This window comes from Dermacentor variabilis, chromosome 3 (genome assembly GCF_050947875.1).
Source record: "Dermacentor variabilis isolate Ectoservices chromosome 3, ASM5094787v1, whole genome shotgun sequence".
NCBI lineage: Eukaryota > Metazoa > Arthropoda > Arachnida > Ixodida > Ixodidae > Dermacentor > Dermacentor variabilis.
Window position 1 is genome coordinate 140,495,603 of NC_134570.1, and position 20,178 is coordinate 140,515,780.

A 20,178-nucleotide genomic window follows, 5' to 3' on the forward strand; every position below is an offset into this window, starting at 1 on the left:
CCATGCCAAAAACCAAGACACTTCTTCCAGTTAATAGCACTTCCACTTGCAGTACAAAATTTTACAGCCTCTTGTACGAAGAGGCTGTAAAACATGACTATGACAGTGTCTCTTTGACACTGTCATAGTCCGTACAAAACACTGCTACATCATCAGCATATGCTAAAACTCGAACTTCAGTTTTATGAAACGTGTAACCCCGAATGTTTGGGCTCTTCAGCAGCCGCAAACAAAAGGGCTCGAGGTAGAGAGCGAAAAGCAGGGGGGATAAAGGGCAGCCTTGTCTCACAGACGACAGCACAGGAATACCATCACTTAACTGCCTATTAATTATCAGCTTCGCTATACAACCATTGTACATCATTTTAACACCTTCTGTAATAACAGTTCCAACATTGATATGGTCTAGGATCGAGAACAGAACTTCGTGTACGACTTTATCGAACGCCTTGTGCAGATCTAATTGCAACATGGCCACGCGCCCATACATTCCGTCACAGCATTCAAGGACAGTTCTAGCTGTGTGAACATTGGTAAAGATTGACCTGCCTTTTATGCCGCATGTTTGATGTGGCCCTACAAGTGACTTAATAACACTTTGAAGGCGTCGAGCTAAAATCTTCATGAATATCTTATAGTCCACGTTTGTTAGACTGATGGGACGGTATGATTCAACAGACTAACTTAATCGGATCATTCGTTTTAGGAATTAGCACTACGTGGGACGTTCGGAAGGATGGAGGACTTGCTTTCATTTCATAGAATTCGCTAATCAGCCTTTCAAGTGAGACTGCCATTTCTGTTCTAAAGGCTTTATATAGAGATACACCGAGACCGTCTGGCCCAGGCGACTTGTTTGAACTAAGCTCCAGAATCGCTGATTCAATTTCCCCAGCCGTGATACTGGCTTCTAGAGCGTGCACAAGGTCATCCTCTAATCTCGGCATCAGCGATAGGAATTCTGTTCTGAAGTAGTCAGTGTCCGGAGTATTAAGGCTGAAAATATCTGTGTAATGTTCGACGAATGCCTGCTTGATTATTTCTCTTCGATTTGTGATTTCGTTTTGATAGCATATTTCCGTTATCTCTTTCGACAAAGCGTGCCTTTTTTCATCACTGAGCGCGCGTTTGGTGGGCGTCTCTCCGGACCACAGTTTCGCGTTACGCGCCCTTATCACTGCGCCACGGTACATTTCTTCGTCTATTGCCTCGAGCTTAGTTTTAGTCTCTTTAATTTCTTTTGTGAACAATCCCGGCTCGTAGCACTCCGTACTTAGCATAAAATCTAGGGCACTCTGCAGCTCTTTAACTCGTTGTTTTTCTTTTCGCCGGAGCGCGCATGATCTATCAATAGCGGCTCTTTTAATATCACATTTGAACTGCTCCCATACTTGCATAAAACTTCCGGAGTTACTTCGCAGCATGTTCGCTATATAATCCTTGACTATAGTTAAGTACTCTTCATCTTCCAGTAATGTATCATTAAACTTCCACAAGTCCCAATTAAATTTCGCAGCTATTCCCTTCGTACCGATTGTAACCATGACTAGACAGTGATCACTAAAAGAGACATAGGTCGTCTAGTAGTCAGAACATGACAGCGAGCATTCGACAGGAACATATATACGGTCCAATCTAGCATGACTGCCTCCCTGAAAGTGAGTGTACTTTGCCTGGCCTTCATGCGTCGATATCAAGCCTACATCTTCAAGGTCGTGCTCACCTACAATTTCGGAAAGTAACTCGGCGCTCCGATCTCGAAAGGAACGGTTTGTTGTCCTATCCTCTGGTCTACAGACGCAATTGAAATCACCAAGCAAGATCACTCGCCTTTCAGTAAGCAGGACAGGCTTCAGCTGTCGGAAGAAACTCTCCCTTTCGGCAACTGCATTCGGAGCGTATACACACACAGCTCTCCAAGCCACACCATCCGATTCAAAATCACACATTACTAGACGCCCACTTTCACACGAGGACACAGTATCGACAGCACCAATACCATTTCTTAAAAAAATAACGCAACCACCCGCTCTTCCAACAGCATGACATACGCAAACGCTGTATCTGCTACGATAGACCGCTACCATTCTGTCTGTTTGTTCTTCGTCTTCAATTTTAGTTTCCTGAACCGCGAGCAAATCTATTTCATTTTCTAGCAAAAGGTGGCTCAGTTGCAGTTGCCTTCTACGCGCCGACAGGCCCCTTACATTAAGCGTAGCAACACGCAGGCTGGACGTGAGGTTGGTAGCCATCTAAGCAAAAGGGAGACGCCGTTCAGTCTACTCACGCATCAAACAGAGTGAATCCACATCCATTAAGGCATTTGAGCTTAGTACTGACCCGATCAAAGACCGGGCTTCAACCGTTGTGGCAAAAAGTAGCCTCCTCTAAGGCGGAGGGAGAGCAAACGCAGTACTGCGTTCCGGTGGCAGTTTCGGTTTGGGCTTGAACGGTCCGCGGCGCGTTGAAGGTGCCTTCGGCGGAGGCTCCTCGCCGCGTTCACCGACCAATCTCGGTTCCTGATTATCCGAATCCTCGTGAGCCCGCTTCACTGGTACACTTGACGCTGCGGGCATCTCGGTATCGGCGTCTTCCTGTGTGTCGCCCAGCTGCCCAGTCGTAACCAGGCTTACAGCAGTCACGCTATCCGCTTTTTCCGGAAAGAACGCTGGCTTTGATGCGACGGCCGGCTGGGTTTGTTCCTTACCGGCTTGGCTGGTATCTGCAAGGGGTGCGGGTGCGGTTTCCTTGGATGTCGACTCCTTGATAGCATAATCTCCCCCACTTCCGCGGGTTGCTTCGACCGCGTCTGCTTCATCCATGATGTGTTCGGCCGCTTCATCACTTCGTGCCTGGCCCGCAACATTAGCGTAGCTACGCACGCACTGGCTCTCATCGTGGCCGAAACGCCGGCATAGCCCGCAGCGTGGCACCCGGCACTCACGGCGTATATGTCCTTTTCCACGGCACCGAAGGCAGAGCGGAGCCCTACCAGGAACATGGACGAGAGCAACGTCCTCACCAACGCGCAACTGATGGGGCAAGTCCTCGATGGTAACACCCCCCTTCAATTTCAGTGTAACCGACCGTGTTGTTGAAGCCTTGACGACACAGCCTTTAACCTTCCATTTATCGCGGGTTATTTCGGTCACTTTTCCGAACGCTGCTAATGCCACGCGCACGTCGTCGTCTTGCACACCGTGGAGCAGCCAAAACAGCTTCAGCCTGACGCCTCGGTTGGTCGGATCAATAACCACGCAGCGGTGGTCTTTCACATTGAAAGCTTCGGCCTGCAGAATCTTTGCCTTCGCTCCTTCGCTGTTGAAAGTAACGGCCCACAGGTGGTTCATCTGATATGCCCCAAGGGCAACCACATCCGGCAGCAATGACAGACGCGCTAGGGCGTCGCGAAAATGCTCGACGCGATATGGCCTGGCGGTGACATCACCATGCAGAAATACTGTGTTCAAAACACTCGAACCTGATGGCAGATGAGGAACAACCATTTCATAATCCTGGGCAGGCATTTCAGTGCTCCTGATACCGCGACCCGGCTGGGCCGCTAAAGCCGCTCCTTGGGAGCCCATGAAGCACACGTCCGTCACGCTCGGTGGCCGGAAGTCGTCTGACTGAGCCACGAGTTCGATGCTTCAAAGCGGTACAAAAGCGCCTCTAGTGAACGCGGTGTTGCCTTAGAAACGAGCTGTTTCTAAGGCTCAGGCGTGCGTCGCTTGCTCAGGCGCACATTTCGTTGTCGCGCCGAACGCTGCGTTGCTCGACGCTCACCGCATCCGATGCGGGGCGCGTAGTCGCTGCGCCGTAGCCCATTGTCTTACACCCCTCGGCGGGTCGACGGGAACGCTGTCGCGTTCCACTCTTGAAGGCGAAGCTTGAGCGTCCTCCAATTTTTTCATTACTTTGTCATGTACCTTCACACTGGGTAGCGCCGAGCGATCGATTCTAACGAACGCATAAATGAGTCTTTGCAGCGCGTGTGGTGATTAATTGACTCCCACCACAGCCATGTGAGGTACGATTCCAGCAGCGGTGCAGTTACCCTGCAGCCGGCGGAGAGGACGTGGCGCTTCACTTTCTGCCAATAACTTTCTATTTTTTGCGTGTGAACGCCCGTGATAGGTTGTGCGGGACGAGCTGCTGGCGCGACGCCCACTCGGTGGCCCTAGGAGGATTGCGCAAAGTGATGAATGCCTCCTTCGCGGCAAGCGAAAATACAATCGAGGCCATCTGATGACGGGCAACAACGTTCTGCCGAGCCGCCAAAATCACGGTGGCATTGCAGATCGTGGACCATGGGTATTCGGCATGATCTGCGTGACCACCGGGCAGCTGACTGTTCAAGGTCGACAGACGAGACGCGGCGACGCTGTGCCCCATTATTGCAGCCAACGTTGATCCGGGGACCACCATCCACAGTGATGAATGGGACGCGTACAACTGCATCCCGAACTTAGTGGATGCTAACGGAGCGAGCCTCAATCAGCAATGGGAAACTAAACCACAGCGTGAACTTTGTGGACCCGATCACGAGCGTTCACACACAAAAAATGGATAGTTATTTACATCTAGGGTAACTGCACCACTGCTGGAGTCGTAATTCACATAGCTGTGGCGGGAGTCAATTAATGGCCACACGCGCTGCAAAGACTAATTTCTGCATTTGTTAGAAGTGATCGCTCGGCGCTACCCAGTGTGAAGTTGGGAAAGCGATATACTGCTGAAGTGTGGGAAAGAGTATATCGGCCAGACTGGCCGATGTATTAATGAACGCCTGTGGGACCATAACCTTTCATTGAAAAATGGATATGGTTCAAACTTGGAGCTTCATTGCAAGGCCTGCGGGAATGAGAACAAATAAGTATGTGAAGTAAGGCTTCATGATAGAACAATCATGTTTAAAAGTAAGAATGCTGTGGCACGTGAATTGTTGGAGGCCAACCAGATTAAGAAAACGGGACACCTGTGTCAGCACCCCGTCTCTGAATATTTACACGAAGGAAAGCACGTTTTTTAGATAAGCTTTAGATTTAGACGAAATGTGATTCCCTTCATTTATATCTTCAGTGTTTTCACACGTACGAATTCACATAGTCAGTGTTCCTCTTTTTTCGTTCCCCTCTCCTCATGGCTATATAATCAGCCACCTTTGACTTCAACAAACAACAGTGGCAAGTAGCTCCTTTTGTCCTGTCTGTATTTCTTCCTGTGTGCCGTCACTATTGGCGCTTCATCTATTAAAAGCTATGCACCAACTAGCCTGACAACGTGTCTTTCTCCAATCTAGCGTCGCGATAAAAAAGCAACCCGTGACTTATACAACGCCAATAAGAACCTTGCCCCTTCAGACACAGCGAACACCAAATGGGGCGTTCGTGCCAACTGCCTCACTGCGCGGGTAGCTAGCGGCGGAGCGTAAACAAACTCGACCGCACTCCGCAATGCCAGCATATCTAGGGGACAAACGCATAAACATGCGCTAAGAAACCTCCTCCGTAGTGCCTAGGCAGAGTCATATATTCAAGGAGTGAAAGCCCCCACATTTTCCCTCTCGCGCCCGCTCTTACTCGCGCCTGCGCACAAACGACTGGCGATCGCTCAAATGAACGTCTCGTTGGAGGCGTGGCTTCGTGTTTTTAGATTGTAGGCGCTCGTCAGTCGGTGCGGTGATTTCAACCTCGCTTTCATTAGCATAATGCTGGCGCTGCAGGAGATAGCTAGCCTTGCACTTTTGTGCCGCATTCGAAAGGCCGCTGGTTTTACCATGTCGAGGCCGTTGATAGATTGCGACATTCCAGCTTTTTGTCATTGCGCTAAAAAAATGCAGCATGCGAGACGAAGCCACGCTTTCAAGTATCACGTCAGAGTGTGCTTATTTAGTTGTGCGTCCACGGTGGCTACCCGTCGCGGAGCGCGGTAATTTGCTCCCTTTGGCCATAATCGCCACTGTTCCAATCACCGTGCCATATCGGACGCCTTAAAAAAAAATCTAAGTGACCCGTAATGCTGCAGTAAACAATACTTTGTTGTTGAATGAAGAATAAGTACAGCAGTATTCTTTTCTTAACCTTTTGCTACAGGTGTATGATGAAGACTTCAAAGTATTTGTAGATGTCCCAGATGACTTTGTCATTATCGACAAACTTAAATTGCAACTAGAAGAAGTGAGCGAGTATCGGTAAGTTCAACACAAAGAAGTACTGGCATGATATTTTTTACCTTATTTTATTTTGCTATAAAAGTTTTAAATTTTGAAACCCTAAACAATTACACAATTAAGCCTCAAAACAGCCTAAATAATTTCCTATGACAGCATTGCTATGAACACATTTTGGTTTCATTTCCAAGAGGTAGGCATATGTGTCATGATGCTGAAGGTAGTCATGTGGCAGCAGCACATTGTGACATTTCTGCACTTTCCCAGGCTTGCTCAATTGCTGGTAAAGTAATGTAGGTGTTCAACTGTAGTAGTGTAGCGCAATATCGCAAGCACGATTGCCACAATCAACTGTTTACTGAGGGGCCATCCACGATTTGGTGGGCGTGCACACCATCGAATCACTGGGAGAAAATCTACTACACAAAAAAGCTTGTGTCAAATAAATGGCATTCATAAAGTCGTGCTCGAGATAGTGCAGGCTTGTGGATGCTTCAATGCTGCAAATAGCTAGAGGCATTCTTCTTGATAAAAAAATGCCTCCAGTGTGAACGGTGACATGCTGTTCTACTCCTGCCTAGAATCTTGTAACTCTGTCGCATAATGTAGTCATGAAGGAACACCTGTGGTTGTTTTATATCCTCATTTGCTTTCAGTACACATCTGGAAACAGTAAAACGCATAACGAAATTGAAACTTGACAGAGCACTAATATTCACCGAATCTTTAAGACTTGTAAAGGCATTAATTTCTTTACAAGAGGATACAAATCCTGTTTTCATTGAACTTTACTCACTCTTATGCAGCAGCTATTTGTCACATAGACATGTAATATGCTGGGTACCTGGCCATAGAGGCATTGAGGGTAATGTACTACATGACAAAATGGCCACATCATTCACATCACTAGCTATTATTCCTACAGCTGCTGTCCCTGTCACAGATCTGAAGCCTTTCTTATGAAAGAAACTGTGAAACCACAATTAAGTTCTTGGCAATAAAGCCACAATTAGGTTTTTCGCCCTCCACCACAAAATTGCAGCGAACAGATGTCCTATTCTATCGTCTCATAATAGAAGACACATTTGGGACCCATAATTTTCTACCCATGGCACACGATTTGTGGCCGTCACCACACGCAATGGAGCCCTATGCCACGCCTCCAGCGTCACTACCCCCACTGCCGAGACAGCTGAAGAAGTGGCCATCGCCCTGGCCACTCTAGATCCCACCTGTCACACCATCGTGTGTGACTCTCGCTTAGCCCTCACTAACTTCAGCAAAAGCCGTATTTCTCCTCAAGCTCTTTGCATCCTCTTCCAGGTGCCACGCTCTAAAGAGGGCACGATCTCCCTGACATGGATCCCAGCCCATGCGCGCCCTGTCCACCCACACCACCCCAGCCTCAATGAGGTCACCCACTCCATTGCGCGAGGCCTAGTCAACCACGCCTGAGTCACTGGAGATGAGTTAGATACCAGGGACAATCTGACCACTTATAACAATCTCGTTAAGGCCTTTTACCTCAGTCGCCGAATCTTCCCCCCATCTCACTCCAAGTTCAGCCGTGCGCAGGCTACCACCCTGTGTCTGCTACAAACACGTACCCTTTACCCGCCCGCTTCCACCTTATATTCCCAGACGTTTACACTACCCCCAACTGCCGGTGCTGTGGCACTCACCTGTCTACGCTTCTGCATATGCTGTAGGCATGCCCAGCACAGTACACACACATTAGCACCACAACCCTCTCGTCAAGGTTGCGTGAGGCTCTGCGGGGCTCCGCCCTCGACGACCAAACCTGGGTGACCCAGCACGCCCGTGAGGCGGCAGCGAAGCAAGCCCTCGACGTCCCCTCATGGGAGGCTTAGGCCTGGCCATCATAAAGTGCTGGTTCTTTAATAAAAACTTATTCCTCCTCCTTCTGCTGGTAATGAACCTCAAAGCTGTGGTAGATGCGGAGAGAGGCTGACCATGCTCCAGGTCTATACTGGAGTGTCGGTAAGCCGAAGCTAAGAAAAAGAAAATATTTCCTCTGGCATACCGTTATTGTGTTCCACTTCACCCGGCAATGTTTCTTGGTAAAGAAACGCTTTTTACCAGCAATGCAGTCCTCAGTTTCTTGAATGATGTTGTCCTACATGTTATTAGTCCCGTACATTCGTAGCACTTCCTCTGTTCAGAGGAGGCCACTGCGATAGCAGTATTGTATAGCACATGCCTCCAGGCCCTTGTGTCTCAATTAAGGCTCAAACAAGGCAGTGGTGCTGTAGTCAATTTTAGCATCTGACATTTTTTTGTATGTTGTATCATTCTTTCGCAGTGCATCTTAAAGGGCCCCTGAAACGGTTCGGACAAATTTTGTAGACGCGTAGGGTACAGCTTAGGTAGAACATTCGCACCACAATTTAAGTGAAGCGTTACGTATTAATGGAGCTACAAGCGATTAGAAGTTACCCTCCTCCCCAGCCACGCTTTTCCTCCTCAACTCGTTCGCCGAGCGAGCGGGGCTAAGCTCCGCCTTCACTGGTCCTGCGTCACGATGCGACGTCACGTCGTCCATTTCCGGTTGTTTTGGAGCCCGCCCCCGCCCGCGCGAAACTTCTCCGCTAGCCGCTTGGCTGTCGACCTCAAGCGAGAGCTATCGAAGCAGCGTGCGTTGCGAGCATTCTGTCGTAGCGCCGAACGTGTCTGGTATTCCGTTACTCAAAGGCAAGCTGGTCATTTCGGCAAATGACTGGAGGCATAAACTCAAGCTGATGAAGGAACTTTGGCGTAGACGTACGTGAGCGGCCTGATCGGTCTGCACGGTCCAGACACTTGTTGGCGCAGCGCTTAACCAGCCAAACAAAGCGCTAATATTGCTCTAACCAAGTGTTAAACATTTTAAACATTTATAAAAACAACGTGTTGATGATTACACTCCTGCGAAAAATACGCACCAGCAGCAACGAAGAATACGCTTCGTTGCTGCTACTGTGTATGGTTGAGCTCTCTGCCACCAGGTGGCTGCACCGTGCAGACCATAGAAGAAGAAGAACCAAGAAGAAGACACATGTACTGTGTGTGGTAAATATGTAGAAACGATGGAACACCTCATACTAGAATGTGATGGTATCAATCCCGATGTCGATGCGGCCACAGTCACCCTTCCTGAGGCCCTAGGGTTCAGAGATGATAGTCATGTAAATAAATATGCGATGGAAATTAGCAAAAGGCGATTGGAGGATTGGTGGCTCAAAAGCAGAGAGGTGACATAAGGTTAAAAGGGTAGGAAGACGTATTTAAAGAAAATCGAGAAATTCAAGAACACACAACACAGATAAAAATAAAAGGCAAAATAAAAATCTGAGCATGGTGGCAACTGCCATCGCCCCGTTTCAAAGGGGACGCTCCTACCTTCCATCCATCCATCCATACACATTTGCACTTCTGCTCATCTCGGCTCATCCCGTTACGGCACAGTCAAGCGGCCAGACACTGTCCCCTTGCGCTTAAGTTTGCCCTAATACGGGACTCGCGAAACGCTATTGCGTTAGTAATCTTCCGGTGTAAAGTGACGGCCACAAACGCGCAAATCCTGGCGCCGATCGTAAAGCGGCAGTCCGATTCGCAGCAGCCAGTTCGCTCGTACGCTGCCTTGCAGAGGGACACGATGTCGCAGCTTGACATATTGCCAGTCGCTACGTTTGCAGTCCACAAGGCAACAAAGTCGAATCATAGTGCTCGCGAAAAGACTGAGACCAACTCTGACCGCGGAGCTCTCGTCAAAATGGAGTACGTTGTAACACAAGCAGACTACACTTGCTGTGCGCCGGAAGTGCTTAAGTGTACTGAAAAATTGTTCTTGTGCATTCTCTTTATGCTACTTTCTTTTTATAAAAACAAATTAACTAACATTCCAACTATTACGAAGATCATTTGTTTACCATAAAGTTGGAAAAATTATCGATCACGCGCCCTGGTCAGCCAATCGGATAGCTCGCCCCACTGACGTCATATGGGTGATTTCGGTCATATGGGTAGGGGCGGCTTAAAATTCCGCCGAGCACTGCGCTGCGATCGGCAGCGATGTGCATTTTCAAAACCTTATAATAAATTACACGCTTTACGCAGAGCACTTAGATGTGTCAATTAATGATCAGGAGGACCTACTCTAACGACTCAGTACGTTTGTAGAAAATCGTCAAAAGCGTTTCAGGGTCCCTTTAATGCTCATAGTACACGTCATTTCTCATTACTCATGCCATAATCTTATTACACATTGAATTTACGCACTTTAAGCGAACATTTTTAGGGCCCCTTTACAGCCATGTCACGTCAACATCATAGAACTCATAACTACACTGCGAACTCATTACTATGGGCATGGCGCTCTTTGGTCATACCTGGCCCTTGCGCCATTAAACATCAGACATTCATTCACCCAACTTATTAGGGTGTAAAATAAGCTGACGTTCATCATGGCTGCCTGCATGAAATCTCGTGTAAATGCAGCACGACCTCTGGCCTCTCCTTCAAGCATTCAGGCGGAGTCCTTTCCTTTCCAGCCCCAAGTTTCGCACTTTCAATGAAAGACTCGGCCACAGCAAAAACTACCATCATAGGGAAGCTTGCTGAAAAAAGTCAGCCTGCCTGGAAGTCAAAAGTATTGTATGATATGTGGGCACTATTTCCAGAGCACAGATTCCATGCGCTGCCATGCAAGACACTTTTTCTCAATCTTCGAGTGCGCAGGATCAAAAGGCACAAGGCCTTTCTTGGCAATGTGTAAAGAAATGTATTTCTGTAGTTTTACGTTCCAAAACCACGATCTGATTGTGTGGCATGCTGTGGTGGGAGCCATTGGACTATTTTGAATGCCTGGGCTTCTTTATATGAGCCTGTATGCACATACACAAGTGCCTTCACATTTCACCCTATGGAAATACAGCTGCCACGGCCACGAATCGGACCCGCAACCTCACACGTAGTAGAGCAGCGCCAGAGCCACTGAGCCACCATGGCATGCGGCAGGTGGGAAGGATAGATCGCAGCTTCTCGATTTGAAACTGAAATTGTGTTCTGATCATGTACGTTGTGGGTACTTTCCACGTTGCCAAGAAAGGACTCCTGCCTTTTGATTATGCCCACTCGATGATTCTGAAAAAGTGTTATGCATGACTGTGCATAGAATCTGGGCCCTGGAAGTAGTGCTGACATCTCGTACAATACATTTGATTTGCAGGTAGGCCACCTTTTCTTCAGTGGGCCTCCTTATGGTGCTTTTCGTTGCTGTGGCCGAGTATCTCTTGCAAAGAGCTACACTTGCTGCTGGAAGCGTAAAGGTCCAGCCTGAACGCTTGAAGGAAAGGCCAAACGTTGTCTACATTTACACAGGATTTCATACAACCTCAAAAAGGTTGCAGGCAGACATGTTGACCCTCTCACTTTTTCAGACCCTAATAAGTTGCAAGGACTCTGCTCCCGGGTGCATGCTGAAAGCAAACGAGAATATAAGATAATTATGGCGAAACAGCACAAATGACGGGGTGGGTGAAAAACGAACAGGACAATGTGCTTTCCACACCTGGCCGTTTGACGAGTCCCGTCGTCTGCACTGTTTTGTCATAATGTACTTAAACTAACAAGCCCAGCTAAGGACACTTGTGCAATATAAAACAACATGGACATCCCTTCATAACCACATCATGCAACAAAGTTTACATTCGCCAGACAGAACTATGCGCAAATGAGTATCTTAAGGAGGATGCTGAAATAGCAAGGAAGAGAATAGGTATGCACATTCGGCCATGCACTTTGCATGTGAATGCGAGTCACGACTTCAGTAGGCAAATTCTAGGCAGAAGCAAAAGCGCACGTCACGTACAGTATGCATTGGAGGCATTTTTTAACAAAAATAATGCTTCTGTTTCCGTCAAAATAAAGCATCCATAAGCCTGCACTATTCCGAGTGCAATCTTATGAATGGCACTTCTTGAACACTTTTTTTGTCGTTACATATTTTCCTCGAGTGCATGCTCAACAATTCGTACATTTGTTGGTGCCCGTGCGTGATATACTTTATTGTCAGTCTACTTGTTCTCTGCACTAAACTTCCATAGAATTTTACCTATGTTTTCCATAAAAGAATCTCCTATAACGCCACGAGCGCAGGTATTCATAATTTTCGTACTAATATACAATTCAATTTACTTGTATGTTTTTCATTAGCTGTAAAGAAAGAATCTTGAAGATTGACTACCAGTTGAATACCACCTCCTTTATTCACTATAGAAAAATTCTGAGATTCTTCTTGCTGTTTTATAGCTGTGGTTATTTTGACCCACTATTGCAGGGTTGTGGATGTTTTGGACGTTGAAGTAGCACAAATGCTGCTGCAACTAGCACCTACACTTACGTCATACACACTCCCACCAGTACCACTGGACATCCAAATGGCTGTTGAGAAACATCGTGCTGGGATGCACTTTGAAAAGAGGCAGCGACTCATCCAGTGGTTGTTTCACGACCTCTGCTCATATGGAATGTGAGAGGCAGTTTATATACTTTTGTGCATCTTGCTTTTACAATGCTGTTATCTTGTTGCACTGGATGGCCTTACTACAGTAAACTTGCAATAATTCAAACTTGGATATTTCGTACTCTCAGTTAATTCAAACAAATTTTGTATTTTTGTTTGACCCACTATGTTTTTAATGTACCTAAAAGCTGCTTAATTCAAAGTGCAGCATTTGGTTAATTCTGCTAGTTCAAACTTATTTTTCTTGTCCGTACCGGAAATATCAGCTGCCTTTGTCACTTCGGCTGAACATTTGAGTGCATATATCTTTCAAACAGCTGAAAATGAAGCTGATTGCCTGCCTGCAGTTGTCAAAGCTGTCAAAACCATGAGGAGAAAAGAACTGGTTGCCCTTGCTGGAATAGAAAACTTAGTTTTGAAGTCACAAGCTGCTAGAAAGCAGTCAACAATTTGCAGTTGATTTTAAAAATGCAAATAAATGAATATTTCATTACAGTATAGGCTAATATGTTTCCCGAAGTCATGTTTATGCTTGCATCTGATAATTCAAATGACATTCTGGGGTCACCTCGAGTAAGAATTATCTGGTCTACTGTATGGTGCTAAACAAAGTGAGCCTCCTGTTTCATTTTGTAGTACACACTGTTTCTTTGCACGTATGTGTGCAAAGTATTGCCAATGCAAGCATGCAATGTTGCTCATTCAGTTTTGGACAATGTGCAATAATTGTAAACAGAGAAGTATGCTTGCATGAGCATGCAGGTTCACATACAGCCTGTTCCTACTTAGGGACTACCTAAAACAGTGCAAAAGATAATCATGATTCAACTAACTGGTTTTGATCATTAGGTGTCAGCTGTAATATAAAAGTTAACAGCACAGTTAAGAAAAGTTCAGAAAAGAACTTAAGGTATTTTAGGACACATGTTGCTTGCATTTGTATACACATCCTTGGATTGTGCCACAGAAATGCACTTGACATAGCCCAGTCACGTGAGCAAATTTAGTGACACTTCGAGCGAGTTCACCTCGCTGAGTGTCGCTTCGGTGGCATGGTACTAGAAAGCAAAATTAATTTGCCATTCGGGATTGATCACAATGACAATCTACGAAGCCATGGGGTGTCGAAAATGAACATTTACAGCTTTATTTGGCTTTGCTTTTCTTGCAAAGGAGCTTGTAAAATTTGAAATCATGAAAAAAAATTATCTTAGAATTAGTGCACTCTTCACTGATTTATTTTTTAGAGCGCAAGACCATAAGCTCTGATTAAATAGTCACTTTTTCACAAAGTAAAAAGGCACGGCACTAATATACTCAATTTTGGTGTGTAATAGGAGCAACAGGTAGTCAGGCAAATGAAAGTTCCGCTTTCAACTTTCATAGCCAGCAAGCCAATGTTTGACATTAACACCCAAAAATCAGTCCTGTACGTAGCACTGTAGCGTTTCTGGTATTGCTCCCACTACCTCAATTAAGTCAGAAATTTGTGTTGTATGAGAAATGCCCGTTACCTTAATCAGTAGGCACACTTTGTTTTACTGATTTTTACAGTGCCTCTCTTTGTGTTACTTGCAGTAATTACACTATTAGTTGAGAATGTGTACACTTTCTTCTTTTGAATTTTGATACACATGACTCGCTGACCTCTCTGGTAACACTGGTTTTTGTTTAGGCATCCAGGAAAGCTGTATGAGGAAGCAAGCAAAGCGCTTGTAGCAAAATACCCCAGTTTGGCTGACAGCACTGGAACAGTATATGGAAGCTTTACTACTTTTTACGTATTGCTGATTTCCACTAAGTAATATCCGCAGCAGTTCGTCCTTTGATCAGAATTTTTCTTTTTCATCTACAGCAAAATAAAGTAAGATAGATGGAGCATGTTATGTTTACGGTAAAATTTTACTTTCATGCGCGATATGCCTGTAGTACTGCCGCAGTTTTTTTGTTAGTGACACAGCACTTGATCTCTTTGAAAAATGACGTGTTATCAGTGACTGCTGTGCAATGTTGTTTCATCTGTTGCATTTGGTACTGCGCAGAAGTATGCCTTGGCCAAATATATTTAGCACGTAGCTTTAATTCTCCCATAACTGCCAGCAGGTACTAGCAGGTACATTCACATGTAGGCTTTTGATTAGCTAGCATGTGCACTGCGAGCACTCAACATGGCTGGTAATGAGGTCGGTGTTGTTCATCTCATGCACGTAATGGGAACACCTGAGAAAGTATTTGCATGTTACAGTGACCCGTAGCACCTTGCACATGCCCTAATCACTCCAAAAACTAATTTGCATATTTTAATGTCTTGATGCATGCTTTAGAATACCCCAGTAAGCAAAACGTTATTGAAAGCAGAACAGTGCTTTAGAAAAAAATTCACATTTTGTCTTAATGTTTCAGAATGTTTCAAAGCAATGCTATAAACTGGCAGATCTGCCAGTTTCTAGCTCTGCTTTGCAGTATTAACCAAAACATATTAGTAACCATATTGTGAGATGTAATAAAACGTTGACATTTTAAACTTTCAGGATTCTTGGAGGGATTAATCGTTGCGCTTCAAGGTGAAGTATGAAAGGAGAAAGATAGAGATACAGCGTGGGGAAATTGTGCCTACCAAAAGGACTCGCACAAGTACATTGACCAGTGGCAAGACAACGGCAAAAAGAATGAAAAGACCTACTGCTGTAAGCATCAGTTGCCTGGCGTTGGCATGTAACGTACATCATTTAATTTGAAAGGTGTCTGGTACATTTTTTTTTCTTTCTTAGGTTGTCGAAGTGTGGGATGGCGAAGATGAGAGCAGCATCAGAAGCCACATCACTTCTATGAAAAAGGAGCTTCTGAAACCAAAGGCTAACTTTTCATATGTCACAGATTGCATGTTACGGACATTCAGAACTTGACGGGACTGGATTGAAAAGGAGTGCCCATCGATCCAGGTTATCACGGATGAATATCCAGCTCTTAAATTAAGCGCCATGGTAATTACTACCGTGTTTTTTTAAATGTCTTGTTGTATGCTCGGTTACCAAATACATTTCCCGTATTGCATGGGGGTGCAGCATACTTCCATATGCATTCTGGCCAGGTTTGCAGAAGGAGGCGAAATAAGGCACAGTCATGAAAACAGCTCTAATGGCACATGTTAAATTTTTAAAATCTGGGAATGCAATGATTGTGTTTTACCATTTAGGTTTCACTGTAGCATCAGTGTTGTACTGTGGAAGTTTTATATGTTCACAATAACTGCCTCTGAATAAGATTAAGTCACAGCGCACTTATGTTCTGTTTAGTAAGCATAATAGTATTTGGACTGTACTGTTTGCATTCATTGCGCTTCCATCAATCTTTCATTAACAAATTGTGAGTTTAGTAGTTGCACGAATGCACCATTTTTTAGCGTTCTGCAACACTGCATTAATTGGAATGGCTACGCACATGGCTTGCTGGAATATGAACACAAGCTAGCCTTCTCGAAATTAAATGGCTATGTGCCCTCCAAACAACTCTGTGCTATGTCACAGCTACTTTGGGCAACCGCACAAGGTTTATCACAGAAGTTTCATGACAAAAAAAACCATTCCAAGGACTCATGCTCGCTGTTCACTGCTTGAATCCTGTGAGCCATTAGATAAAAAGAGGAGAGGAAGAACATGGTGTGCTTTGATACAGGGTGTCCCTAAAATTTCCCCATCATTCATTGTCATGTTAGTGGCCTGCAGGAAGGCACTGAGAAAATCTTTCTAGCTCTTATACTTTGCATGACATATTTGTGATATGGAATGCCATGGCTCCATTCAATGCATGGTGATGCCATGACCAGTCCTTGTACATGCACTGGACTCCTGGTCTACACAAAGTTTAAGTGTAACTTTCAAAAGAGAAACTAAAGCTGCTGCCTACCTCATTGCTTTATTGTATGCTTTGCATAGCCTGTTCTCTAATTTAGAAAGCTGCCAGGGTATTTTGTGGCATTATAATATTTTAGGATATTTCAGGTGAACGCTATTGTTCAAGTAGCTTATCGTCCAATTTGCAGCATGTAAAGACTAAGTTGACCCACTTGTTAGCTAGCAGATAACACATTCCTAGTAGCTTTTGCAGCATACTTTTATTTCCATCACGGTTAATTTTGTGCGCTCGAGTTATAGCTCAAGGCTTGCAATATAAATTGTACTAACTGCTTTAGGCAAAATACACTGCTTGTACAGCCAGAGAATTTGAAAACAAGCAGGCTGTGAGACGAGTGACTGCAATTTAATTTCCTTTGCTTTAGAGCAAAGCGCTAATGTAAGGGCTGACCATTTTATCTTTTATTTTTCCTCCATTAAGCTTCACAACGAGTTTATGCTGCAAACAGGTGTTGACCGGAGTACAACACTGCGACCCCTACTGCATGCTGTTGCAAAGAAGGTAATTAAAAAGCCCAGAAGAAACGGCATCTTGAGGCATTTCTTGCGGACTTTAACCGTCGCTTGGAGGCTGCCACCGAGGACAAAAGAGGCTGTTCTGCATGATGATTCGAAATCACTAATATATTTATAATCATGATGATCATGCTGAGGAAAGTGTACTTAATGAGTGAACTGAAGTAAAAGTATGGCGAATGTCATCCGTGTGGGAATAGTATAGACATGAAACATGATAGCTTATGTAGTGGATCAAACTACTCACTGTAGGAGCCATACTTGCCGGTTATACAGAGATCGTTTGCACTCCAAAGAGTCCTGTTGTTGTGAAGAAACTGCTTACCTTATCTTAATGCTCCATTAATGCTTCTAACATAACCCTTCATAATCTGCTGTGTAATGATGACGGAAACTCGCTAACATAAAGGATACTAGGATGTCCACATCGTTTTATAGTAATTGTGAAAATTCCTGTGTTTTATTAGAAAGACATTTCAAAAATATATTTTCTTCTGGCATTTCTCTACTCATTTGCATCTCGGTCTCAGAAATTACTATTCACACACACCCGCTGTCTAAATATCTTTTCCAGACATCTCCAAGTAGGTGCTGCGGGTATAAACATTTAAATGGCCAAAATTTGCAACAAAACAGAAGGGGATTCTTGAAATTGGTTCTTTTTAATTCTTTAATTTTTAGCTGTTTGAAGTATTGACATACGAATCCTAGATAGACATGCATTTTAAGGTGCAATGTATCATTTGCCAGGCCTACTAATGTTGTAGCTACTTATCCTGGCAGGGTGACAGTGTATTGCTTTTGTGCTACCCTGTTTGACCTGCTTACATTCAGCACTTTTCTTTCCAGATTTGATGGAGACTGCTGCAATTTGTTTGCTGCCCTGCCTCGTTAAAGAGCGCAAGGAAGCATTTTTGACAACTGTAAGTGCACCTGAACTGTAAGCAGTAGGTGTAGTGAGCTGTGGGATAAACCACGCCACTTTAGCACGGTTATGACTCAGGCTCAGGCTTAATTCACTACTTTATGGCAAGTATTAGCACCCTTAAGTGGAGCAGAAGGCTATCTAAGTTACCTCAAAGATTGGCTGTTTCCTAGTCTTGTCTTTGTATCGCTAGTGACAGGTCGAGACAGTAGCAAGGGCTCCTCAGAGAGAAAATGTTGATGTATGTCAGTGACTTGCCTTGAGGGGAAGCCTTAGTCTGAACATCCTGTCTAAATACATGGGAAGGGAAAAAGTTTTTCTTGGCAACCACTGCTCCAATGTTAATAAGGTTTGCTGCATTGAAAAGAAAAAGTAAAAATCTAGTGACTAAGCAATTATTTTCTTTCGTTGTTAATATACTTTATACTTGTGCTCCACAAGTTTAACTGGACAGCACTGCTAAACATAATGGTAAAGACAGAAAATGACAGGACATGTGCTGTACTCGCAAACAAACTTATTGAAGAGAAGCCTTATGTACGTCCAAATGGATCAGTATGCAAGAAAAAGATTCCACATGTAGATGTACAAAGCCGGGTGATAAATAAATGGGGAACTGAGTATGTGAAACGAGGCAAATGTAAAAAGAAAAGAAAGTCAGGAGACAGGTTATACAGGCTATAATGTCACGCTAGATTATAACTTGTGTGACCAAAGTAGTCAATTTCCTTGGATGAAAGGGTCACTAAAGCCTGGCTAATGCATTATTTCTTTAATCTGTACACACGGAATGCTTCAGTTATTTCTCTTGTTATTTTGTTGCGATGACATGAGAAGATAATAGTATAATTGAAGATTGGGTTATGGCGGCATAAACGACAGTGACATTGAAAATGGTAAGGCAGTGTGGACAAAGGGAATAAGTGGTGGTGCTCTTTGGTGGTGCACTGGCCACTCTGCAATTAAGGGACACTAACAGCAGATTTACCACTAAATCCTCCCATGCACGGTCATAAGATCTGCCTGTTCAGCTGGCAGCATCACTGGGTTACCATTGTCGGCACCTTAATAACTTGTACGCAACAATGTAAGCATGATGAAGCACGTCGTTGGCATTGCCTCTGCAGTGTGACGTGATCAGGGGGAACATGCAAGCACCGATACGACTCAACTGACACCAGGGCGATCCTAGGTCTCGACCTCACCAAGGCATTTGACAACGTTAGCCATAAGGCTATCTTGGTAGGTCTCGAAGAGGTAGGTGTGGGACACAGGGTATATGCATACGTCAAAGACTTTTTGTCACAGAGGGAGGCGAATATAAAATTTCTGGATGTAAAATCCCCTCCCATCACACTTGGGAGCAAGGGAACCCCGCAAGGGTCGGTGCTCTCACCCTTTCTATTCAACATAGCGATGAGGGGTCTCCTGGCAGAACTCAATAATATTAAATCAATTAAATTTAGCATGTACGTGGATGATATCAACATCTGGGTAAACAGTGGGAGTGACGCAGCCATCGAACTTAAACTACAGATAGCGGCGAATATGGTGGAAGAGTATGCGGCCAGCAGAGGCGTGGCGTGCTCGCCACAGAAATCGGAGCTGTTAATCATTGAGCCAAAACATCAAAGGAGACACGCTGGAAGCAGCACACCCATCACTATTTTCGTAAACGGAAATGAGGTTCCCAAGGTGGAGGAAATAAGAATGCTGGGCATGTATATCCAGAGAAATGGATGCAACCTCACGACAATCAAAAAACTGGAAGGATACACGGCGCAATTCATGGGGATCTTTAGGAGAATTTCACTCAAAGGCAGAGGCCTCAAAAAGAACAGTCTCCTCAGACTCGTGCAAGCCTTCATTACCAGCCGTATAGCGTATGCCGCACCGTATCCTGTGTTTAAACGAGAAGAAAAGGATAAAATAGATGCGATCATTAGAAAGAGCGTTAAGGGAGCCCTAGGGCTCCCAGACTCGACCTCGACAGACCACCTCAAAATGGGGGTTCACAACACTCTAGTTGAACTCACTGAGGCAGTGCGAGTGTCTCAGTTGGAAAGATTAGGCCAGTCTAAAACAGGGAGAAAAATCATGGAATGGGTAGGAATTCAATGCGACAGGG

General features: G+C 45.0%; 1 protein-coding gene across 1 annotated transcript; it reads right to left on the minus strand.

Moving 5' to 3' along the window:
• Positions 1–1,196: 1,196 nt before the first annotated feature.
• On the minus strand, positions 1,197–3,744 carry LOC142576332 (uncharacterized). The gene has a single exon (XM_075686423.1). It carries the CDS (start codon positions 3,585–3,587, stop codon positions 2,388–2,390), a length of 1,200 nt encoding a protein of 399 aa, XP_075542538.1. The 5' UTR covers positions 3,588–3,744; the 3' UTR covers positions 1,197–2,387.
• Positions 3,745–20,178: the final 16,434 nt, after the last annotated feature.